Source organism: Narcine bancroftii, chromosome 5 (genome assembly GCF_036971445.1).
Source record: "Narcine bancroftii isolate sNarBan1 chromosome 5, sNarBan1.hap1, whole genome shotgun sequence".
NCBI classification, from domain to species: domain Eukaryota; kingdom Metazoa; phylum Chordata; class Chondrichthyes; order Torpediniformes; family Narcinidae; genus Narcine; species Narcine bancroftii.
Genome location: NC_091473.1, coordinates 62,449,762 through 62,471,832, shown reverse-complemented (window position 1 = coordinate 62,471,832; position 22,071 = coordinate 62,449,762). Strand labels below are relative to the sequence as shown.

General features: G+C 36.3%; 1 protein-coding gene across 4 annotated transcripts in view; it reads left to right on the top strand.

Annotated features, from left to right (window-relative positions):
* Positions 1-22,071, top strand: part of LOC138763440 (regulator of G-protein signaling protein-like) — a 131,065-nt gene that overhangs the window by 42,320 nt on the left and 66,674 nt on the right. For all 4 annotated transcript variants that reach the window (XR_011357566.1, XM_069937579.1, XM_069937580.1 and 1 more), the window contains one exon: positions 1,020-1,263. Coding sequence is in view for 3 of the 4 variants with exons in the window: in XM_069937579.1 (XP_069793680.1) it covers positions 1,020-1,263 (244 nt within the window). In the remaining variant the exon portion in view is untranslated. The remainder of the gene's footprint in view (positions 1-1,019; positions 1,264-22,071) is intronic.

Sequence of the window (22,071 nt, the reverse complement as noted above, 5' to 3'; positions counted from 1 at the left end):
AATCATCGTAAACAGGGCTTCTATTAGGTTCTGATGTCTGTTGAAAATCCCTCGAAATACCATCCCCAACCTACCATGTCAGAGACTCCCCAAGGAACAATTTAATTGGTGTTTGAGAGGAATCCCTAACTCATTCACATTCATGTGGGTGCTCACCCTCTCTGATATTCCCACTGAGTTCTTGTGCCTTTTGTGCTTATGTGTCATCTTGAAGATGATGCTGGAGAGTGGAGATGTTTTGCAAGCAGCTTCCAGCAAATCCTCTCCAGCATTCCTTATAATTCTTCCACAATCTTATTCTGACACCAACAGACTTGCCACTAATGCTCCACTGACCTTTCTTTTAGTTTGATGAACTGTACTTTACCCTGCAACACTATACCCAACATTTGTTGTATTATGTGATGCTATACACTGCACTTTTTTTAAAGTTTAGAGATATACACCCACACTGCCCAAATACAGCCAAGGGACCACTGAGAAATAAGAAAAAGTTAAGAAGCTAGAAAGTGAGAAGAGAAAGAGGCAGAGGCCTGAGAAAGGAGATAGGAGAGGACAGTACATAATGGAATGAAGGGAAGGAGGTGAAGAGCTAGAGGAAGGAACATATGGGGACTGGCAGATCGAAAGAAGCAAAATAGAAGGAAAAGAGAAGCAGGAAAGGGGCCAGAGAGTGAGGGAAAGCAAAGGGACAGGGATAGAAACAAGGAGGGAAGTTATCAGAAATTGAAGGTCAGTGTGATGTTGTCCGGTTGGGGAATGCTGAGATGGAATATAAGGTGTGTGGCCTCAACAGGGCAGTAAAATAGGCCGTGGATAGTCGTGAAAGTGTGGGAATGGGAAGAGAGATTAAAATGGCTAGGCATCAGGAGTCCTGGCTGTTGCAGTGGATAGAGCAAAGGTTCTCAACCTTTGTGAATGATAATAAATGATAAACTGGATGTTTTTGTTTTTGCGTGTGTCCAGTGAACTCTTGATGCTGCAGTTAAGATTAAATACGTCTTGTTGTCCAAATTTAGGCTGGGACCCAACCAAGCGATCCAGGCAGATGGACACAGTGCAGGGAGCTGGCTACACCTACGACAGACTCTGGGGATCCATACATCGGGCGGATGGCAAGGGCGCTGCTGCTGGGCCAGGCCTGCACTGCCATGGGTGACACTGAGACGTTGACTGATGAGGACTGGAGGCTGCTGGTCACCGAGATCACGGCCAACCTTGGCTCTCTGGAGATATCCCCAAAGCCACCGACTGAAGATGTGGGTAAGGGAGTTAGAGGGGGAGGGAAAGGAGCTGAACTTATTTTTCCCCTTTCTGTTGGAAGGGAACAATCCACAGACCCCTGCCCCCACCGTGACTCTGCTCCCAAAGCTCTGTGGCCAATTTCAATTGACCAACCAAGGGGTCAGTTTTCAATAAACAAGCCCTGGCAACAGCAGTTGCTTGGACAAGGTATTGCATCCCCCTTGCTTGTAGAGAACAGCACACACTGAATCTGCCTTTCTTTCCACCATCAGAGGGGCAGCCCAGTAATGAGACCCTGTAGTTGTGAAGTTCAGGTCTGAGTCATATAAATGTCCTTATTATTCAAGGTAAAGAGATTTGCAGAGTCATAAAGAATGGAAACAGGCCCCTTTGTCCCAACTTGCCCATGCCAACGAGATGTCCCACCCTCACTCATCCCACCTGCCTGCATTTGGCCCATATCCTTCTAAACACATCCTATCTCCATATCCATCTAATTTGTTCAGAGTGTGGGTCGTTCATTGTTAGATCTACAATTCATAGTGTCAGAACTATAGAATGCATCAGCCATTCTCAACTTGACTCGCTAAAAGTTTATGGACCCCCTTCCCTATGAAGTAGTCAAGTTTAGTTGGTTTCTTCTGTAGTTCTCTCATTAAAAAAAACAAAAAATATTTATGTTACATGAGGTAAAGAAGAAATCAAAGCTTTGACTCTGAGCATAACTGTGGTTTGTGATTCCAGAACAAACAGACAAATGGGATATTATTCTTATTGAACATTTAGGAAAGAAGAAAACATGAACATACATATACAAAATTTTATAAAATATTCTTTGAGAGTAGTTGTTTTGTACACAATGAGTCATTAAGGATTCTTAAGCATTAACTTGAGGATGTGAAAATTTAATAATAAGAACTTAAAAAAATAATTCTTATAAAATGAAAATTTTAGTGAGATTTTTGACCTTGATGACAGGCTCAAAATTGGATAGAGAATGGTCACCTCTTGTGATATGAAGTTGGTTATTTTGGCAAGGAAACTACCTTGCTGAATCCACATTCAAATATGTTGAAAGGCAATGAAAAATATTTCAGCCTTTTCCCATAATTTTGGAAATCTATTCAGCAGATCACTCTTAACCCAAAAATCTTTTTTTTAAATTGATTGAACTTAAGGCATGCAATTATATCATTCTAAGATCAATCAACCTCTCTTGAATGTCTGCATCATGGTTCCTCTAATGGATCCAATAACCAATGTGGGATATTGAGGTTTAACAGGTCATTAAATCTTCACTGCAGAACTGTATGTATTTGGTTTAGGTGTTTCGTGCCATTGTGGTTCAGTCCCTCTGCATTTGTGTTCAGATTTGGAAAATGTGAAATTTCCCTATGTCTGATCTTGCTCCAATAGACTTTGAGCTCTTTGAGGAAAGAAACAATGACTTCCTTAGTGTCAATGAGGTGTTTACCCTCTAAGATCTTGTGGAATAAATTGAGTTTGTCAAAGATGATTAGCAGGTAAAATATGTCCACCTTTGAATCAACAAGATTTTTTCTCCATGCTTGTGATGAGAAAGAAACAAAGCAGTCGTGTCCCAGACAATAGGTTGAAAACAACTTCCTTTAGACAGCCACCCACCTCATCTTGGTACACAGCAGCAGTGTCTGGAAATGTTCGTCATTTTCCTCACACCGCTGTCAGAAAAGATGGTTCAGAAGGGGATGTGATTTTATAAATTTAACAGTCTTTGTGACAATTGAAAGAAAGCAAAACATTTAAATGTCCTCCGGTTTTTAGCCATATAAATGCTCCCTATGAATGACGCAATTAACAGTAAAGACTGAAGGTAATAAATACATTTTTCAGGTGTGTGATGATCCCTCTATATTGTCCAACCATTAAACCAGCACCATCAGTTCATTCAACAGATAACTAAGTTCTCGAATGGGATACTGTTCACATTTATGTAATTCTAAACTTCTTCAAAAATAGTCAGTTCCTTAGTATCTGTTTTAATCCTTCTGGCAAACTAAATCTCTTCTATCAGCTTGTTTCAATCCCAGAATCTGGCATAACCCATGAGAAGAGGATTGTTCTCTTGCAGAGTGGATTTGTCTAATTGAAAAGAGAATTTCTTGGATTGTAATGAAATGACTTTTTCAATGTCCCTTGGCATCTTATCTGTTCTTCTAGAAACAGTGGAATTACTCAAAGGAATTGCCTGAATAATTTCTTTGGCATTTAAGTTCATGACATCATATTATTTTCGACACTGAAGGTAATATAAGTGACTCAGTAACTATGTGAGCATTTCCACTTTTAGCAATCAATTCAGTTACCTCGTAGATGCAAGAAGACCCTTTTCTAATTCCTGTGATGTTTCAGGAGTCATCTGTTTGAGCATTGGCCTTCTCTTGAAATATTCTCAAAGGGTTTTGAAGTAATCCAAGGGTTTATCTTTAATTTCTTTATATATTCAGCTTGCTTAGCCTTGTGCATTCATTTGAAAATGTATTCAAACAAATCAAACACATGGGGCAGAGAAGGCTTTTGCAAAGATGTAATGAAACCATATGATAAGAATTCTACAGAATACTGCAAACCCTTTTTTTTTGCCAAGAAATTCATGGGTAAAATTATTTATGAAAGTAACAAAAATTAACTATTACAAAACAAAAGCACTTCTTACAAGAGTTAGCTCAAAAGTCAGCTTAAATTTTACAGAAAATAATGAAAAACACTTACCTTCTTCAATAAACGCCAGCAGAAGGAGACATTCTTCTGTTGGTACATTCACTACCTATCACAGAAACTTGAAGCAAAGTGAGGGCACACTTATTTCCTGGAATTAAAGATGATAGAACCAAATATGCTTGGAAGGCAATTCATAGCCAAAGATGTCAAAGCAAGGAAAACATTGTTAATTTTTTGCATTTATCTAGCTCATTCTAGGCTGTCCAACCTTGAAAAAATATAATGTGCTTGGCCTAGCAGCAAAGTCCTTTCCTTCACCAAAAAAAAGTTTAATCCATTCAGTTTCCACCCCCCCCCCCCCCATACACCTTGGGCCCCCCTTATTAAGGATTTCAGTCTTTGGCCTTCCTTAAATGTGCTGTGCCCCAGGGATTGTATGAATCCCATTGAAAATAGTTGTGGTATATAGTATGGGTCCGTGTTGTGGTGCATTTAGTTACTTTGGACCCACCTGCTGTCTTTATCACCATGACCCAGAGTAAGTTGGTGGATGTCTTCTGGGGACACATGAAGCATTGGGTCTCAGCTGCAGTCTTGAGTCTTCCATTTGAGGAGGGTGGTCAATCACTGGGACGTGTGTGTACCCAACTGGCGACTTACCACCTCAGGATCCTGCAGAAATACCTGTACACTGAGCATATTCTGAGATGGCGGCGAATGAATGGTTAACATTTCAGGTCTAAACTGTTCAAATGAAGGGTTCAGGCCTGAAACATCGACCATTCGTTTTCTCCCCCAGATGCTGCTTGATCCAGTGAGTTCTTGTTTTTCTTTGCTTCATGCCATCATGCTATGTGTATTGAGTAGAGTGAACAAGAACTGCTATTTTTATTACAATATTTGCAGCACCTTCTTCATGTAGCTGCCTGCATTTTCCTTATAGCTTCTGTGCATCAGCTAAATCTAAGCATTTTGCAGTCAATAAGTACTTCTGAAGTGTTATCTCTGTTGTAATAGAGGAAATACAGATCACATTATGTTAATCTCTTTTAGGAGTTAAAGAACAAATACCAACCTGAACCCAGGACCAAACTCCGTGTTGTCCTTCAAAACGGTGCTGGGGATCTTTTCTATCCACCGAGAGGACAGGTGTTAAATACTTGCTTTGAATATCAGCATCTCTGACTTCTCTATCAATCCTTTAGAGCTTCATTAGTGTCATCCTTGACTGTGGGCTTGAGACTCTGGAGAAAAGGAGTCCACAATCTTCTTCCTCAGACCAGAGTGTCACCACAATCTTGGCCTTTTTTTGTTAAGCTAAGTAGGAGCAACCACCAAAACCTGAAGTCATTTTAATCATTTATTTTTTATAGATGGAAACTCACCAGAACCTTCGATTTAAGAAAAATGGGGGCTAAGGTGGAGTCAGGAATCCAATCCCGATGACTGGGAACTTGGCACTCGGCTTTAAAATAAACTAGTTGAGTTTCGAGTTGGAACAGTTCAATAAACGTGAGGCACCTTGTACCCCCAGTCACACGGTCTCTGGAGTGTTTTTTGCTCGACTCAGCTCATTGATGGTCACTGTGTCATCGCAGGTCCAGCAAAGGCACCTTTCACTTGGCATCCTGCAGAGGCAGAATGAAGCCACATCCATGCTTGTGCAATTTGTTGGAGATTTTGTCCAAGAAAGCACTTCTCCGGTGCGAACTTGACCATGTATTTTGAGAAATCATCTTGGTCTTCACACTGATCTTCATTCCACTTTAATCCAGCCCTCCAAGAAGGACAATGCTTATCTGGTTATCTTTGTCCTTTGGTGTGTGTTAGGTTTGACTTTGGCTTCAATCCAGAGCTTTAATCCAAGGGTAGCACATTTAGCGTAGTGGTTACCACAAAGTTATTACAGCACCAGCGAATGGGTTTGAATCTGCTGCTGTCTATAAGGAGTATGTTCTCCTTATGATTAGCTTGGAGTTCCTCCGGGTACTCTGGGTTTCTTTCATGTTCCAAAGGTATACAAGGGTTAGTACATTAATTGGTCTCATGGGTGTATTTAGGTGGTGCAGTCTTGTGGGATGGAAGGGCCTGTATCCCCAAATTAAAACAAAAACTAGAGCCTTGTGATAGTACAGACCTATCACCAATGTATATAGTTATAGTATCTAGAGTGTAATGACTGTGCTTACAGCAATTGGCTGAGAGCTTAACCACGCCTACTGTCTGGGCCTTAAAGGGTTGTGTCCCTAGCCAGGTCGGATCATTCCGGACTAGTCGGCCACCTGTGAAGAGCTCCTGTCTTTTGCTAATAAAAGCCTTGGTTTGGATCAACAAGTCTTTGGTTCTTTCGACGAGCTCTACAAGCCTGAATTTAACTTTGCAGCTGTGCCCCATCGAGGTGAGGCAAAACAGATGTTGCATTCTTTCACATGGAAACTAGGAACCCATAGATCTTTAGGCAGTTGTTGCCTGGAATAAGCTCCTCTGACATATGCTTGGCTGATGTCAAGCAGGATGCCTGGAAAAGCCTATGCAGTGGGTATTAGCTTTCCAATGGGACATGGGTATTGCTGGCATTAACTGCACATGCTTTAATACACATGGACAAGTAGTCACCTTGAACTAATGCAGTCCTTTTCCGCAATGGTGTCGTGACAGCATCTTAAAGGAATTATAACCAGCAACAATGAAGGAATGGCAATATGTTTGCCACTCAGGATGATATGTTATTGACTTGACAAAGGGTTCTGGCCTGAAACATTAACTATTCCATTTTCCCACTTGATTCTTCCAGTGGATTATCTGCAGTCTCTCATGTGGCCCTGGTGTGTGAGTTTTGCAGGATTATCTGCAGGTTGTTATAACCCTGAAAATTTGTGCAGTTATCTGTTTTGGTAGTGGTATAGGTTGTACAACTCCATGATGCTATGCTTGGGGAAATGGATGAATCCCCCAGGACTGAAACCTCCTGCAAACACCCATTCAAATGTGCCTGTGATTCTGTCATCATGTGGATGTGGAGCTGGACAAATCATGATTTTTTACGATGCTGATGCTATTTGTCACTGACAATGTAAGATTACGATGTGGGTATTAGTTAAAGGAGGGAGAGGATGAGGAGCCCCAGAACAAATCACCACCTCTACATTCCTTTATTCTAACCATTCAAATACTAAGGGTTTATTTTCTGTGCAGCTCCTACAATCTAGGGGTAGGATGCTGTCATCACCCATGTTGGATTACTTAATCAGCTGGGGGAATTGGACATGTTGATCATTTTCCTTTGTAGAGTCAATAATAGGAAAAGAAGATGGTTTGTAGCTCAAGTCTGACAATCATTGGTGGGACAGTGCTTTTGTGGGAAACTTCTGGGGGTCAACAATGTGCTTAACTCCTTGGAGAGGGTAATGGATTCACGGTGATGCAAACGATAGCTAGGCACTGGTCCAAATTATGAGCCAACAGGCTCCATTTCACCAAGAAGTAGCATGGATTCTGGGCCTCAGCTTATCAATGCAATGGCCAAGAAAGTGTACCAGTGCCTCAACTTCTTCAGCATGTTATCTGCGTCCCATAATAATTTCTACTGGGGCGCCATTGAAAGTGTCCTGTCGGGATCCATCACTGCATGGCATTTATAAATATTCGGGTCCTGGTCTTCTTTTCTGATTTACTTTTGGAGATTTCAGAAGGGAATTCTTTTCTACTAAACCCGAGCTTGACAGAGCTCATCGATCCTTAGCTCCTTTGCCAGCTTCTGGATAAAGACTGCGGTCGGTAATTCTCTGGTGCCATTGTAATCAAGTTAAAGACCATGTAATTCATGAGGCTCATCAGAAGAGAAATCTGAACTACCAGGGGAAACAAAATGGACTTGTTGAAGATCTCCATCCTGAAGTTCTGTGAAAAGAATACAAAGAAGTCATGGTTGAGCTCTATAAGAAAGGTTTTAAACCTGTTGTATCCAGCTTGTTTGTGGATCACCCATGAGGATAGTCATAAAGAATTTCTGCAATCGGTTGTAGAGGCACAAAGAGTTTTGAATGATAAATTCAAGTCTGATTACAGTACGAACTATTGTTGATATCTATTTTTTCTGTGGTTGAGAATTTGTTTTATTTTGTGCTGGTGAATTTGGATGTTTTCTTTTTGTTTTGTTGAGGGGGTAATGTTTTTTGCAAATGGTCTAATTATTATTACTTAATTAATGTTGACAGTTATTATCCACTTTGCTTACTCATTTATTAATAATGCAATAACAGTGCATTTAATTGATTATTTGACTGTGGGAAATAGAGTCAAGCACTTACTTTATCATACGACCGTGGGAAAATAGGGTTAACATTAAATCAATGTGAACATGCATAGTTTATTCAAGTGTGGGAAATTTTATATTAAACTTATATAGATTCTAGATACCTGGCTTTTTTGAGTTTGAAAAATATTAAGTGGATCTTTATATTTTTGGGTTTTATTTTTAAACAATTAAAGCTATGATATTATTTTGATCACTATTTGTCTTGTACACAGTACTCCAAATGAGGTCTCACCAGTGCCTCATCTTCTTCTTTGGCTTGGCTTCGCGGACGAAGATTTATGGAGGGGTACGTCCACGTCAGCTGCAGGCTCGTTTGTGGCTGACAAGTCCGATGCGGGACAGGCAGACATGGTTGCAGTGGCTGCAGGGGAAAAATGGTTGGTTGGGGTTGGGTGTTGGGTTTTTCCTCCTTTGCCTTTTGTCAGTGAGGTGGGCTCTGCGGTCTTCTTCAAAGGAGGTTGCTGCCCGCCAAACTGTGAGGCGCCAAGATGCACGGTTTGAGGTGTTATCAGCCCACTGGCGGTGGTCAATGTGGCAGGCACCAAGAGATTTCTTTAGGCAGTCCTTGTACCTTTTCTTTGGTGCACCTCTGTCACGGTGGCCAGTGGAGAGCTCGCCATATAACACGATCTTGGGAAGGCGATGGTCCTCCATTCTGGAGACGTGACCCATCCAGCGCAGCTGGATCTTCAGCAGCGTGGACTCGATGCTGTCGACCTCTGCCATCTCGAGTACTTCGACGTTAGGGATGTAAGCGCTCCAATGGATGTTGAGGATGGAGCGGAGACAATGCTAGTGGAAGCGTTCTAGGAGCCGAAGGTGGTGCCGGTAGAGGACCCATGATTCGGAGCCGAACAGGAGTGTGGGTATGACAACGGCTCTGTATACACTTATCTTTGTGAGGTTTTTCAGTTGGTTGTTTTTCCAGACTCTTTTGTGTAGTCTTCCAAAGGCGCTATTTGCCTTGGCGAGTCTGTCTTGTACACAGTACTCCAAATGAGGTCTCACCAGTGCCTCATAGAGCCTCCACAACACCTCTTTACTCTAATATGCTATTCCTCTTGAAATGAATGCCAACATAGTATTCGCTTTCTTTACTGCCGATCCAACATGGTGGTTAATCTTTAGGTTATCCTGCATGAGGACCCCCAAGTCCCTTTGCACTTCTGAATTTTCTCCCCATCCAAATAATAATTTGCTTATTTATTTCCTCTTCCAAAATGCACAACCATACATTCCTCAACATCTGCCATTTCTTCGCCCACTCTCCTAAGGTGTCCAGGTCTCTTTGCAAACTTTCGGTTTCTTCAACACTTCCTACTCCACCATCTATCTTGGTGTCATCTGCAAACTTCACCACAAAAGCATTCAATTCATAATCTAAATCATCAATATATATTGTAACAAGATGCGGCCCCAACACCGATCCCTGCGGAACACCACTAGTAATCGACAACCAACCAGAACAGGATCCTTTTATTCCCACCCTTTGCTTTCTGCCTATCAGCCAATCTCCACCCAATCTAATATCTTTCCAGTAATTCCATGGGCTCTCGCTTTAATAAGCAACCTTTAATGCCTTATTGAAGGCCTTTTGAAAATCCAAATACACAACATCCACAGTCTCTCCCTTGTCCATCCTACTGGAGATTTCCTTAAAAAAAAATCCATTAGGTTGGTCAGGCAGGATCTTCCCTTTATGAAACCAGGATCTATCATGCCATTCACCTCGAGGTATTTCATAACCTCCTCCTTGAGGATTGACTCCAGTAACTTTCCAACTACCGACATCTGACTAATGAGCCTATAATTTCGTTTTTTCTGCCTCCCTCCTTTCTTAAACAACGGAACTACATTTGCGACCTTACAATCCTCCAGAACCATGTCAGAGTCTATTGATTTCTGGAAAATCAATTCCAATCCCTCCACAATCTTCAAAGCCACCTCCTTCAGAACCTGTGTGCACACCTCATCCAGTCCAGGAGACTTATCTATCTGTAGTGCATTCACCTTACTAAGCACTATCTCTCTAGTAATCCTAAGTGTACTTCATTCTATTCCCTGAAACCTCTATCACGTTTATTGCTATTGCCTTCCTCAGTGAAGATTGACACAAAATTCTCATTTAGTTCCTCTGCCATTTCTTTGATACCCATTATAATTTCTTCAGCATCATTTTCAATCGGTCCTATATCTTCCGTGTCTCTTTTTAACTCATATTTTTGCTGATAATGGGAAAGGTAAAGGTTCTAATATTGTCATGTAATGCTACATTTAAATTGTAACATACATGAAATTCTTTAACTTTTTTTACTGTAATGAAGACAGACAGTTGCCCCTTTGTCCAGTGCCCCTCACAGAAATGAGGCCCCAGCGAGGAACAACCTCGTGACCCCTGGTTTACAAGACCAGTGCTCTAACCACTGAACTGTCGGAGCCTCAAGGAGAGATGAATTCATTATGCATGTTCATGTATTTTTTTATTTGAATATTTTATTTAAAATTTTTATCCATATATGTAATCGTAGCTAAATACAAAATACAATAATCAAATATTGATGTCAGTTCCATTATACGATGGTATAAATCCCCCCCAAACAACCCCCTCACCCATAACAAAAAATCCCCAAGTAAAGAAAAGAAAGGAAGAAATAATAAGAGTGAAGCAAGAAAAGAAATAAAAAGAGAAAAAGTAAAGGAAAGAAACTTAATTGCCAAGAAGACACCGCCTACCACACGGTTCTAACCATTTATATTTTTTAATACTTCCAAGAAGGTTAACGAGGTTCTCGAAGTTTAGGGAAAAAAATCTATAAATTAATTCCCACAGTTTATAGATACGGGCACCAAATTTTCAAAAATACATCATATCTGTTTCTTAAATTATAAGTAACCTTCTCAAGAGGAAGACAACAACAAACCCCATTATTGATTCAGAATAGTAGTCATTTTTTGTCCTGATCTGAGTCAGGATGTCATTCAATGTTGACGTCAATTTAATCCAGTTAAAGAAGTCTTGTGGCGGGGAGGAGTCACATGATGGAGTAGTGGCCGGACGGTGAACTCCAGCCCTCTCCAGAAAAGTCGGAAAAAACAAAGGAAAACACAAAGGCACAAAAATAAAAATTAAAGTAAACTGAGTATAAAGGTGGAAAGAAGATGGCGACAAAAAAAGAAAAATCGAAACCAACGGTAAGAAGAGAGGAAGAGAAGACAACGGAAGAAGAAGGAGAAGCCCTTACCTGTTCGAAGAGGCCCGCGGTGGAGAGAGAAACCCGCTCCCTCAGGTCGGTAGAAAGTGGACTACAAAAATGGCTCGCTGAGCCGAGTAAAAGTGCGCAACCGCGCATGCACAACTCCTCGCGCATGTGCGATGCGAATGCAAAAAAACACCGACGGGAGGGGTGACCAGCTGGGGAGTCGATCTCCACAGCCGGCAATGACAGCTGCAGAACAGCTGCAGCAAGAGGAGAACATAGAAGACAACGAAAACAAGAAAGAAGAGAAGAAAAGGACAACAAAGAAACAACAGATGGCCAACCCAGAGGAAGAAGAAGAGGAAGAGGAAGAGTACAGTGAAATAGAAGAAGGGAAAGGCAAGATAAAGGATATACTTTCTCTTATTAAAGAATACATGGAGTCATTTAAAGAATGGCAAGCGCAAGAATTTAATGATTTAAGAAGAAGAATAGACAATACAGAAGAGAAAATGAATAAAATAGATATGACCTTATCAGAAATGGGAAAAAGAATGGACAAGGTGCAAGAACGAGAAGCAGCAGTAGAAATGGAGGTAGAGGACTTAAAAAAGAAATTAGAGGAATCTAATAAAAAAGTTAAAGAGACACAAGAACTGTTAGCTCAGAAAATAGATATAATGGAAAATTATAACAGAAGAAATAACATAAAGATAGTGGGCCTTAAGGAAGATGAAGAAGGCAAGAATATGAGAGAGTTTATAAAAGATTGGATCCCTAGGATCCTAGGATGTCCAGAACTACAGCAAGAAATGGAAATAGAAAGGGCACATAGAGCATTAGCCTTTAAACCACAACCACAACAAAAGCCAAGATCTATTTTAGTAAAATTCCTAAGATATACTACAAGAGAAAAGGTACTGGAGAAAACAATGGAGAAAGTAAGAGAGGACAACAAGCCACTGGAGTACAAAGGGCGAAAAATCTTCATTTATCCAGATATAAGTTTTGAACTCCTGAAGAAGAGAAAGGAGTTCAATACAGCAAAGGCGATTTTATGGAAGAAAGGGTATAAATTTATACTAAAGCATCCAGCGGTATTGAAAATATTTATTCCAGGACAGCAAAACAGACTATTCTCGGATCCAGAGGAAGCACGAAAATTTGCAGAACAATTACAAAATAGACTGAGAGATGAAGACGTGTAACAAGAGTACAAAAGACTGCGAACTAAAAAGACACATAAGTTTTGAACTCCTGAAGAAGAGGAAGGAGTTCAATTCAGCGAAAACGATCTTATGGAAAAAAACTATTCTCGGATCCAGAGGAAGCAAGGAAATTTGCAGAACAACTACAAAACAAACAGAGAGATGAAGACATGTAATAAGAGTAAAAATGACCACGATTTATATTTATGTGGGTAAAGAGGTATATGTATGTATATGTATAGTGTGCATACATGAATGTATCGGTATTTAGAGGAAAATATAGAGAGTATAGACAAGAATTAATAAGGGAAGGAAATGGAATAGAGGGAATAAGGAGGGAATTAAAAGAGTGACCTTTGTTACATATGAAAAGTGAAATCTTTTCTGGGGGGGCTGGGTGGGGAGGAGTTACGGTCACTGCAAAATCAGCTGACGCCTGCGAGTGAATTCGCAAATCCAAATGGAGAGGGGAGATGTGGTTGTCCGACAAGGGATAAAGGACAACTCAGGAGGGGAAGGGGAGATTGGGGCTAAAGAAGTTTTAATTAGGAGAATAAGGAAAATGTTTGATGTTTTAGGAATGTTGTCTTATAAAGGGTTCAAAACAAGAAAACAGAAATGGATAAGAAGGAAAGGTAATGATGGAGAAACGGAAAGGGAAGATAAACAAAGTATAAAATGGCTACGTTGAACTATATGACTTTAAATATTAATGGAATACATAACCAAATTAAAAGGAAGAAACTGCTAAATTTACTGAAAAAAGAAAAAATTGATATAGCATTTGTGCAAGAAACACATTTAACTGAATTGGAGCACAAGAAATTAAAGAGAGATTGGGTAGGACACGTAACAGCAGCATCGTATAATTCAAAAGCAAGAGGAGTAGCTATATTAATTAGTAAAAATGTGCCATTTAAAATAGAAGAGGAAATAATAGATCCAGCAGGGAGATATGTAATGATAAAATGTCAGATATATTCGGAGTTTTGGAATCTACTCAATGTATATTCACCTAACGAAGAAGATCAAAAGTTTATGCAAGATATCTTTTTGAAGATAGCAGATATGCAAGGGAACATATTAATAGGAGGGGATTTCAACCTGAATTTGGATTCAAATATGGACAAAACTGGGAAAAAAATTAACAGAAAGAACAAAGTAACCAAATTTATAATTAAATCGATGGAAGAAATGCAACTTTTGGATATATGGAGGAAACAACACCCAAAGGAAAAGGAATGTTCATATTACTCGGCAAGACATAAAACAGACTCAAGAATAGACCTATTTTTGTTATCAGCTCGTATGCAAGAAAGAGTAAGAAAAACAGAATATAAAGCTAAAATACTATCGGACCATTCACCATTAATATTGACAGTAAAGTTAGAGGACACCCCTCCAAGAATGTATAGATGGAGATTAAACCCCATGTTACTTAAAAGGTAGGATTTTAGAGAATTTATTGAAAGACAAATTAAAATGTATTTTGAAATAAATACGAAATCAGTGAAAGATAAATTTATACTATGGGATGCAATGAAAGCATTCATTAGAGGGCAAATAATAAGTTATGTAACCAAGATGAAAAAGGACTATAATCAGGAAACAGAGCAGTTGGAAAGGGAAATAGTAAATATAGAAAAAGAATTAGCAATGAAGGAAGATACAACTAAAAGAAGAGAATTGGCAGATAAAAAAATAAAATATCAAACACTACAAACATATAAGGTGGAGAAGAATATAATGAAGACAAAACAGAAATATTATGAACTAGGGGAAAAAACGCACAAAATCCTAGCATGGCAGCTTAAGACAGAACAAGCTAAGAAAATGGTAATGGCATCAAGGAAAAAAGACAAACAAATTACATATAATCCAAAAGAAATTAAGGAAAACTTTAAAAAATTCTATGAACAATTATACCGAACTGAAAATGAAGGGAAAGAAGGGAAAATAGATAAATTTATAACTAAAATTGAACTAGCAAAACTACAAATCGAGGAACAAAATAAATTAACAGAGCCATTTGGAATAGTAGAAATACAAGAGATAATAAAAAAATTACCAAATAATAAGACACCAGGAGAGGATGGATTCCCAATAGAATTCTATAAAACATTTAAAGACTTATTAATTCCGCCCCTCCTGGAAGTAATCAACCAGATTGATAAAACACAAAGCTTACCAGATTCATGTAAAACAGCAATAATTACAGTAATACTAAAGCAAGGGAAAGATCCGCTCACACCAGCGTCATATAGACCAATATCATTACTTAACACAGATTATAAGATAATAGCTAAGATATTAGCAAACAGATTAGCAGAGTATGTACCGAAAATGGTAAATCTAGACCAAACTGGATTTATCAAAAAAAGACGCACAACAGACAATATTTGTAAATTTATTAACTTAATTCATGCAGTAGAAGGGAATAAAGCACCAACAGTAGCAGTTGCTTTAGATGCAGAGAAGGCCTTTGACAGAGTAGAATGGAATTATTTGTTCAAAGTATTGCAAAAGTTCAGTTTACCGGAGAAGTATATTAATTGGATTAAAGCATTATATAAGGGACCATTAGCGAAAGTGACAGTAAATGGACATGTATCAAAGCAATTTAACTTAAGCAGGTCAACACGGCAGGGATGTCCACTATCACCTTTATTGTTTGTGTTAGCTATAGAACCACTAGCAAAATTGATAAGAACAGAAAATAATATTAAAGGGATAAAAATAAAAGAGAAGGAATATAAAATCAGTTTATTTGCCGATGATGTTATAGTATACTTAACAGAACCAGAACTATCAATAAAAGAATTATATAAGAAATTGAAGGAATATGGAGAAGTGTCGGGTTACAAGATCAACGTAAATAAAAGTGAAGCAATGCCTATGAATAATGCGGATTTCTCAAAATGTAAGAAGGAATCACCATTTAGATGCAAATGCAAGCAATAAGATACCTAGGTATACAAATAAATAAAAATCTCGGCCAACTATATAAACTCAATTATTATCCACTAATGAAAAAATTACAGGACGATTTAGAGCATTGGAAAGATTTACCACTAACACTAATCGGAAGGATAAACTGTATTAAAATGAACATTTTTCCAAGGATATTATACCTATTTCAGGCATTGCCAATACAACTGACAGAGAAATTCTTCAAGGAGTTAAAGAAAATAATAAGGAAATTTTTATGGAAAGGGGGGAAACCGAGGATAGCACTAGATAAATTAACAGAATGGTATAAACAAGGAGGCTTACAACTGCCAAACTTTAAAAATTATTATAGAGCCGCACAATTAAGATACCTATCAGATTTTTATCAAACAAGGGAAAAGCCAGATTGGACTAGATTAGAATTAGATAAAATAGGGAAAAGATACCTGAACACATATATAAATGGGATGAAAAATTGGTACAGCATAGAAGTTCTCCAGTATTACATCATCTACTCAATATTTGGAAGAAGATTCATGTAGAAAGAAATAAAACAAATTATCAATAACCAAAACTAATATTGACGCAAAACAAGTTACTCCCTTTTACAATAGATAACCTTTCCTTTAGAGAATGGGAGAAAAAAGGGATTAAAAGAATAGAAAATTGTTTTTCAGGAAATAGATTATTATCCTTTGAACAAATGAAAGATAAATACAATATAACTCAAGATACAGCGCTGGCATATTACCAATTGAGATCCTACTTGATGGATAAATTAGGAAGCAGTTTGAGTTTGCCAGAGGGAAGTAACTTTGAATATGTGATTACAGATACAATGATAATCAAAAGATTTATAACAAATATGTATATTAAACTGCAAGAAAAGGAGAATGAGGAAACAAATGGTAAAACTAAACAAAAATGGGAACAAGATTTAAATATAAAGATAAAAAAGGAAACATGGGAGAAGTTATGCTCTGGAACGATGAGAAATACAATAAATACGAGGTTACGTATGATACAATATAACTGGATACACAGGCTATACATTACACCTCAAAAGTTAAATAAATGGGACCCAACAGTATCTGATAGATGTTTTCGATGTAAAAAAGAAATGGGAACAACAATTCATGCAATCTGGACATGTGAGAAAGTAGAAAAATTTTGGGAAGATCTAAATCAGATATTAAATAAAATAACAGAAAACAATATACCAAAGAATCCAGAGATCTTCCTCCTAAGTAACATAAAAAACAAAGAATTTGGAATTGATTTGGAGGATGCACAAAAAAGATTTGTTAAGATAGCTCTAGCCGTAGCAAAAAAATGTATCATGTCAACCTGGAAATTGGAAGATAATTTGAAAATACAACAATGGTATATAGAAATGAATAAATGTATTCCATTAGAAAAAATAACATATAGTTTAAGAAATAATATTGAAATATTCAAACAAATATGGGAGCCTTACATGAAACACAATAGCGAAAACCTACCGGGGACAATCACTACCAAAGTTAACGGAAGGAAAAGGAAATGAAAAGAATGGACTCAGTGGAATTTCTGGTGTATTTTTATTGAATGACAACATTGTTTGACTGGTTTAATGTATCCTAGATTTTGTACTTTAAATGGACGGGAGGGGGGAGGTAGGGAGGGTGGGATGGGAGGAGGGAGGGGGGGGAGAAAATGGCACTGTATATGTGTGAAAAGGAAAAAGTGTGTATCATGGTTAATGTGATTTATGGTGTGAAAAATAAAAAATTTAAAAAAAAAGAAGTCTTGTGGCATAAAGGTTATAAGTCTACTTTTCGTTACCCTGCAGTGTTGAAGGTCTTTTATGGAGACTATCAATTTCAGTTTTTTGAAACTGATTGTGAAGCAATGATTTTTGCTGACTCATTGCCAGATATAAGAGGACAAAGACGTAGCCCACCATTATCTCCTAAAGGAAAATCTGGTAGTTCTGGAAATGGAAGAAATGGCAGAAATGGGAAAAATTGGGATGGAAAGAGTCCACCTCCTTCCGAAATGGGATCTTCGAGATTGGAATCTTTTGGATGAAAAGAAGAATTTTTTTAATTTAATTTTTCTTTTGTTATTATGATACTTGGATGTTACTGATTGTTTGGCTGGGGAGGGGGAGATTTGCACTAAGTTCTTTACTAGTCTTCAGCCACTGGTGGGTGATCCACACCCAATTTTTGTTTAGGGGATTACTACCTTTTGGTAGTTTTTTTTGGGGGGGGTATTTTTAAAAATTTTTTTTAAAAAAATTTTTATTTTATATATTTTTCTTAGTTTTTCATTTGTAATTTTTTTCAGAGGGTCTATATACATTGATTTGAGTTTTTATATAAAGATATTATTGGTATTTAATAATAATAGTAGATATGTTGAAGTTGAGGTTTGTTACTTTGAATGTTCGAGGATCAAATAATATGATTAAACGTAAGCGAGTCTTGGCATATATTAAGAAAATGAAAATTGATATTGCTTTTTTACAAGAAATGTGAAGGAAAGTGTGAAATTAAAAAGGGATTGGGTTGGGCATGTATATTTTTCTTCATTTAATTCTAGAGCTAAAGATGTAGCAATTTTGATACATAAAAATTTACCTTTTGAATTACAATAAATGGATGTATTCTTGAATTGTAAGATTTTTAGTGAATTTTGGACTTTACTTAATATTTATGCTCCAAATGAAGATGATGAAGTATTTATTTCAGATACATTTTTATGTTTGGGTCAAGCTAATGATAATATTTTAGTTGGTGGTGATTTTAATTGTGTTTTGGAACCTTTATTAGATAAATCTCCGAAGAAAGTTAAAAAATCCAAGATGGCAATCCAGGTCCAAGTGTTGATGAAAGATCTTAATTTAGTAGATATTTGGAGACATCTTAATCTGACAGAGAAAGATTTTTCCTTTTACTCATCTAGACATGTATCGTTTTCAAGGATTGACTTCTTTTTAGTATCGGCACATTTACAAGGGAAAATAAAACAAGCGGAATATAAAAATAGGGTGATTTCAGATCATTCTCTGTTATATTTTACAAATGAAACTTCTGACAAAATTCAAATAGCTTATCGTTGGAGATTTATTACAATGTTGTTAAAAATATGGAATTTATTGATTTTTTTTAAAAACAAATTAATTTTTTTAAAGAAAATTCTAAATCTGTTCAAAGTAAGTTTGTATTATGGGATGGTATGAAAGCCTATTTGAGAGGACAAATAATTAGTTATACTTCTAAAATAAAAAAAGAATTGATTAAATCAGAGTCTTGAATTAGAGAAACAGATCGATGAGTTAGAAAAGGAATTTCAGAAAGATGCTACAGAAGATCAGAAAATAGAATTATCTAGGCTGAAATTGAAATATAATACCTTGCAATCTTATAAATTTGAATGTGTGATTAATAGGACTAAACAACGGTATTACGAATGGGGAGAGAAAGCACACAAAGTATTGGCATGGCAATTAAAGAAAGAAGAGATATCGAGGACTATTAATGCTGTTAGACGGAATTCTCTTGTTACATAAACCTCGTGAGATTAATGATGAATTTTATTCATTTTATAAAAAGTTATATACATCTGAAGGAAAACAGGAAATTGGATCGATTGATTTTTTAAATCACAGTTGAATTTACCGATATTAGAGAATGGAGATATACAGGAGTTAGAAGAACCATTTAATGATTCAGAAATTAAAATGGCTATGCTGGAAATGCCAAATAGTAAATCACCTGGTGATGATGGATTTTCGGTTGAATTTTATAATTTTTTTAATGATGATTTATCTGTAATTTATCATGTTTGGGGATGTATTACATCAAGTTGGAGAACACTGTGATTTACCTGAGTCTTGTTCTAGTGCTTTAATTACAGTAATTCCTAAAAAAGATAGAGATCCTTTGAAGGTATCTTCATATAGACCAATTTTGTTGTTAAATGTAGACTATAAAATAATAGCTAAAGTATTAGCGAATAGATTGGCTAAATTTTTACCAAAGTTGATTCATATTGATCAAACAGGTTTTATGAAGAATAGATATGCTTCAGATAATATTTTGCGAGTGATTAGTTTGATTAATAGATTTTGACAATCTTTAGATCATCCGATGCTGATATCCTTAGATGCAGAAAAAGCATTTTATAGAGTTGAATGGAATTTTTTGTTTAAAATTTTGGAGAAATTTAAGTTTGGTCCTTCTTTTATTGGTTGCATTATATAGTAAACCAGTAGCTAGAGTATTGACGAATGGTTTGATTTCGGAATCTTTTAAGTTAACTCGATCAACTCGTCAAGGTTGTCCTTTATCACCAGCTTTGTTTGCCTTAGTGATTGAACCTTTAGCACAGTTGATAAGACAAAATACACAGATACAAGGTATGAAAGTTTTAGATGAGGAGTATAAAATTAATTTATTTGCTGATGACGTATTGGTGTATTTAACAAATCCAGCTCAGTCACTTTTGGATTTGAAGGAATGTTTAATACAATGTAGATGTCTTTCTGGATATAAAGTTAATTGGGAAAAAAGTGAAATATTACCGGTAAGTGAAGGAGATTATTCAGTTTATAAGAATATTATTAATTTGAAGTGGACTGATCAAATTAAATATCTGGGTATAATTTTGAATGTTAATTATCAATCTTTATATATATTTAAATTATGCTCTGATAATGAAAAAAATTAAAACTGATTTGATTAAATGGAAAGATTTACCTATTAATTTAATGGGAAGGATAAATACAATTAAGATGAATATCTTTCCGCGTATACAATATTTGTTTCAATCTATTCTGTATTTACTTGATAAATTTTTTTTCAAGATTTAAATAAAATGGTTAGGGAGTTTTTATGGAGGGGTAAATTTTCGAGAGTAGCTTTGAATAAATTAACTTAGAAATATGAGTTAGCGGGATTACGTTTACCACATTTTCAAAATTATTATGAGGTAGCCAACTTAAATTTATTAGTTCATTGATGGATTTGGTACGGCCTCCTAGTTGGGCTAAAATTGAGATGGCAAATATTTCTGAATTTGAATTTTTGTTTAGGTGGAATATGAATTTGTTGCAACAATATAATGTGCCTATACTAAAACATTTAATGAAGTTATGGATATAGAAAAATAAAATGATAGGTTCTAGGGGTAAATTATTGGTTTTGACTCCACTGTATAATAATCAACTTATTTCTTTTTCAATACATAATCAAAGTTTATTGCATTAGAGATTTAAAGATTTGAAAAATTTGGGAGATTGTTTTAAAGATGGTAAGTTTTTATCTTTTAATCAGATGAGGGAAGATTTTGTTATTGATAAGAATTCTTTATTTCTTTATTATCAAATTCGATCTTTGGTATGTTTGGTAGAGATATGATTTTACCTAAAATGACTAAATTTGAGACTTCTCTTATGAAGGTACCAGAGAAGGGTTATATTTCATTTATGTATCAAATATTACAGGATGGTATGGATAAAAAGGGTTGGGATAGATCAAAAATTAAATGGGAAGCGGATATTGGTTTTACTTTTTCTGAAGAGGATTGGTTAGATATCTGTTATGATAGTGTAACTAGATTATTAAATGCATGTTATGCAATGATTAATTACACCTGAAAAATTTTTAAAAATATGATTTTAATGAATCAGATTTGTGTTTTAGATGTGGTGATATGGTTGGAACTTTTTTTCATGCCTTTTGGTCATGTATACATGTAAAATCTTTTTGGAAGAAAATTCAATCGTTTTTAGAATATCTGTATAAGATTAAAATAATTTTAGATCCAACAGTATTTTTATTGGGTAGTTTGCAACCTCTGAAAGGCTTGGGATTAGATAAGTTTCAGCTTGCTTTTGTATATTTAGCTTTATCTGTAGCAAAAAAAATGTATTGCTAGTATGTGGAAAGATACAAATATGATTGATATTAATAGATGGCATAATGAGATGAAATATTGTTTAATAATGGAAAAAATTATGTATGTTTCGCATGATAATTATAATTTTTTTATTAATAAGTGGCTGTTATACTCAGAATATTTACATTTCAATTTATATTGATTAGATTTTAATATGTATATTTAACTTTTTTAAAATATTCTTTCTTTTTTTCTTTTTTTATGGCTCTCCTTAGGAGAGTTGGTTGAAGTGGGGGGAGGATCTTTTTTTCTTCTTTTTATATATATAAAAAAATATGTTCATGTTCATGTTTAATTGCTTTATAGGTCATATATTATTTGTTTTTTGAACGAATAAATAAAGTTTAAAAATAAATAAATAAACAAATAATAAATATCCTTTAACCAATAACAGGCAGTGGCGTTTCAGAACTTTTCATGTAATACCCTGCTGTCCTCCACATGTTTATATCCTTCCTTTCACTTGTCTGGAGTCAGTTCTGTTTCAAAATCCATTCTATCACTTTCC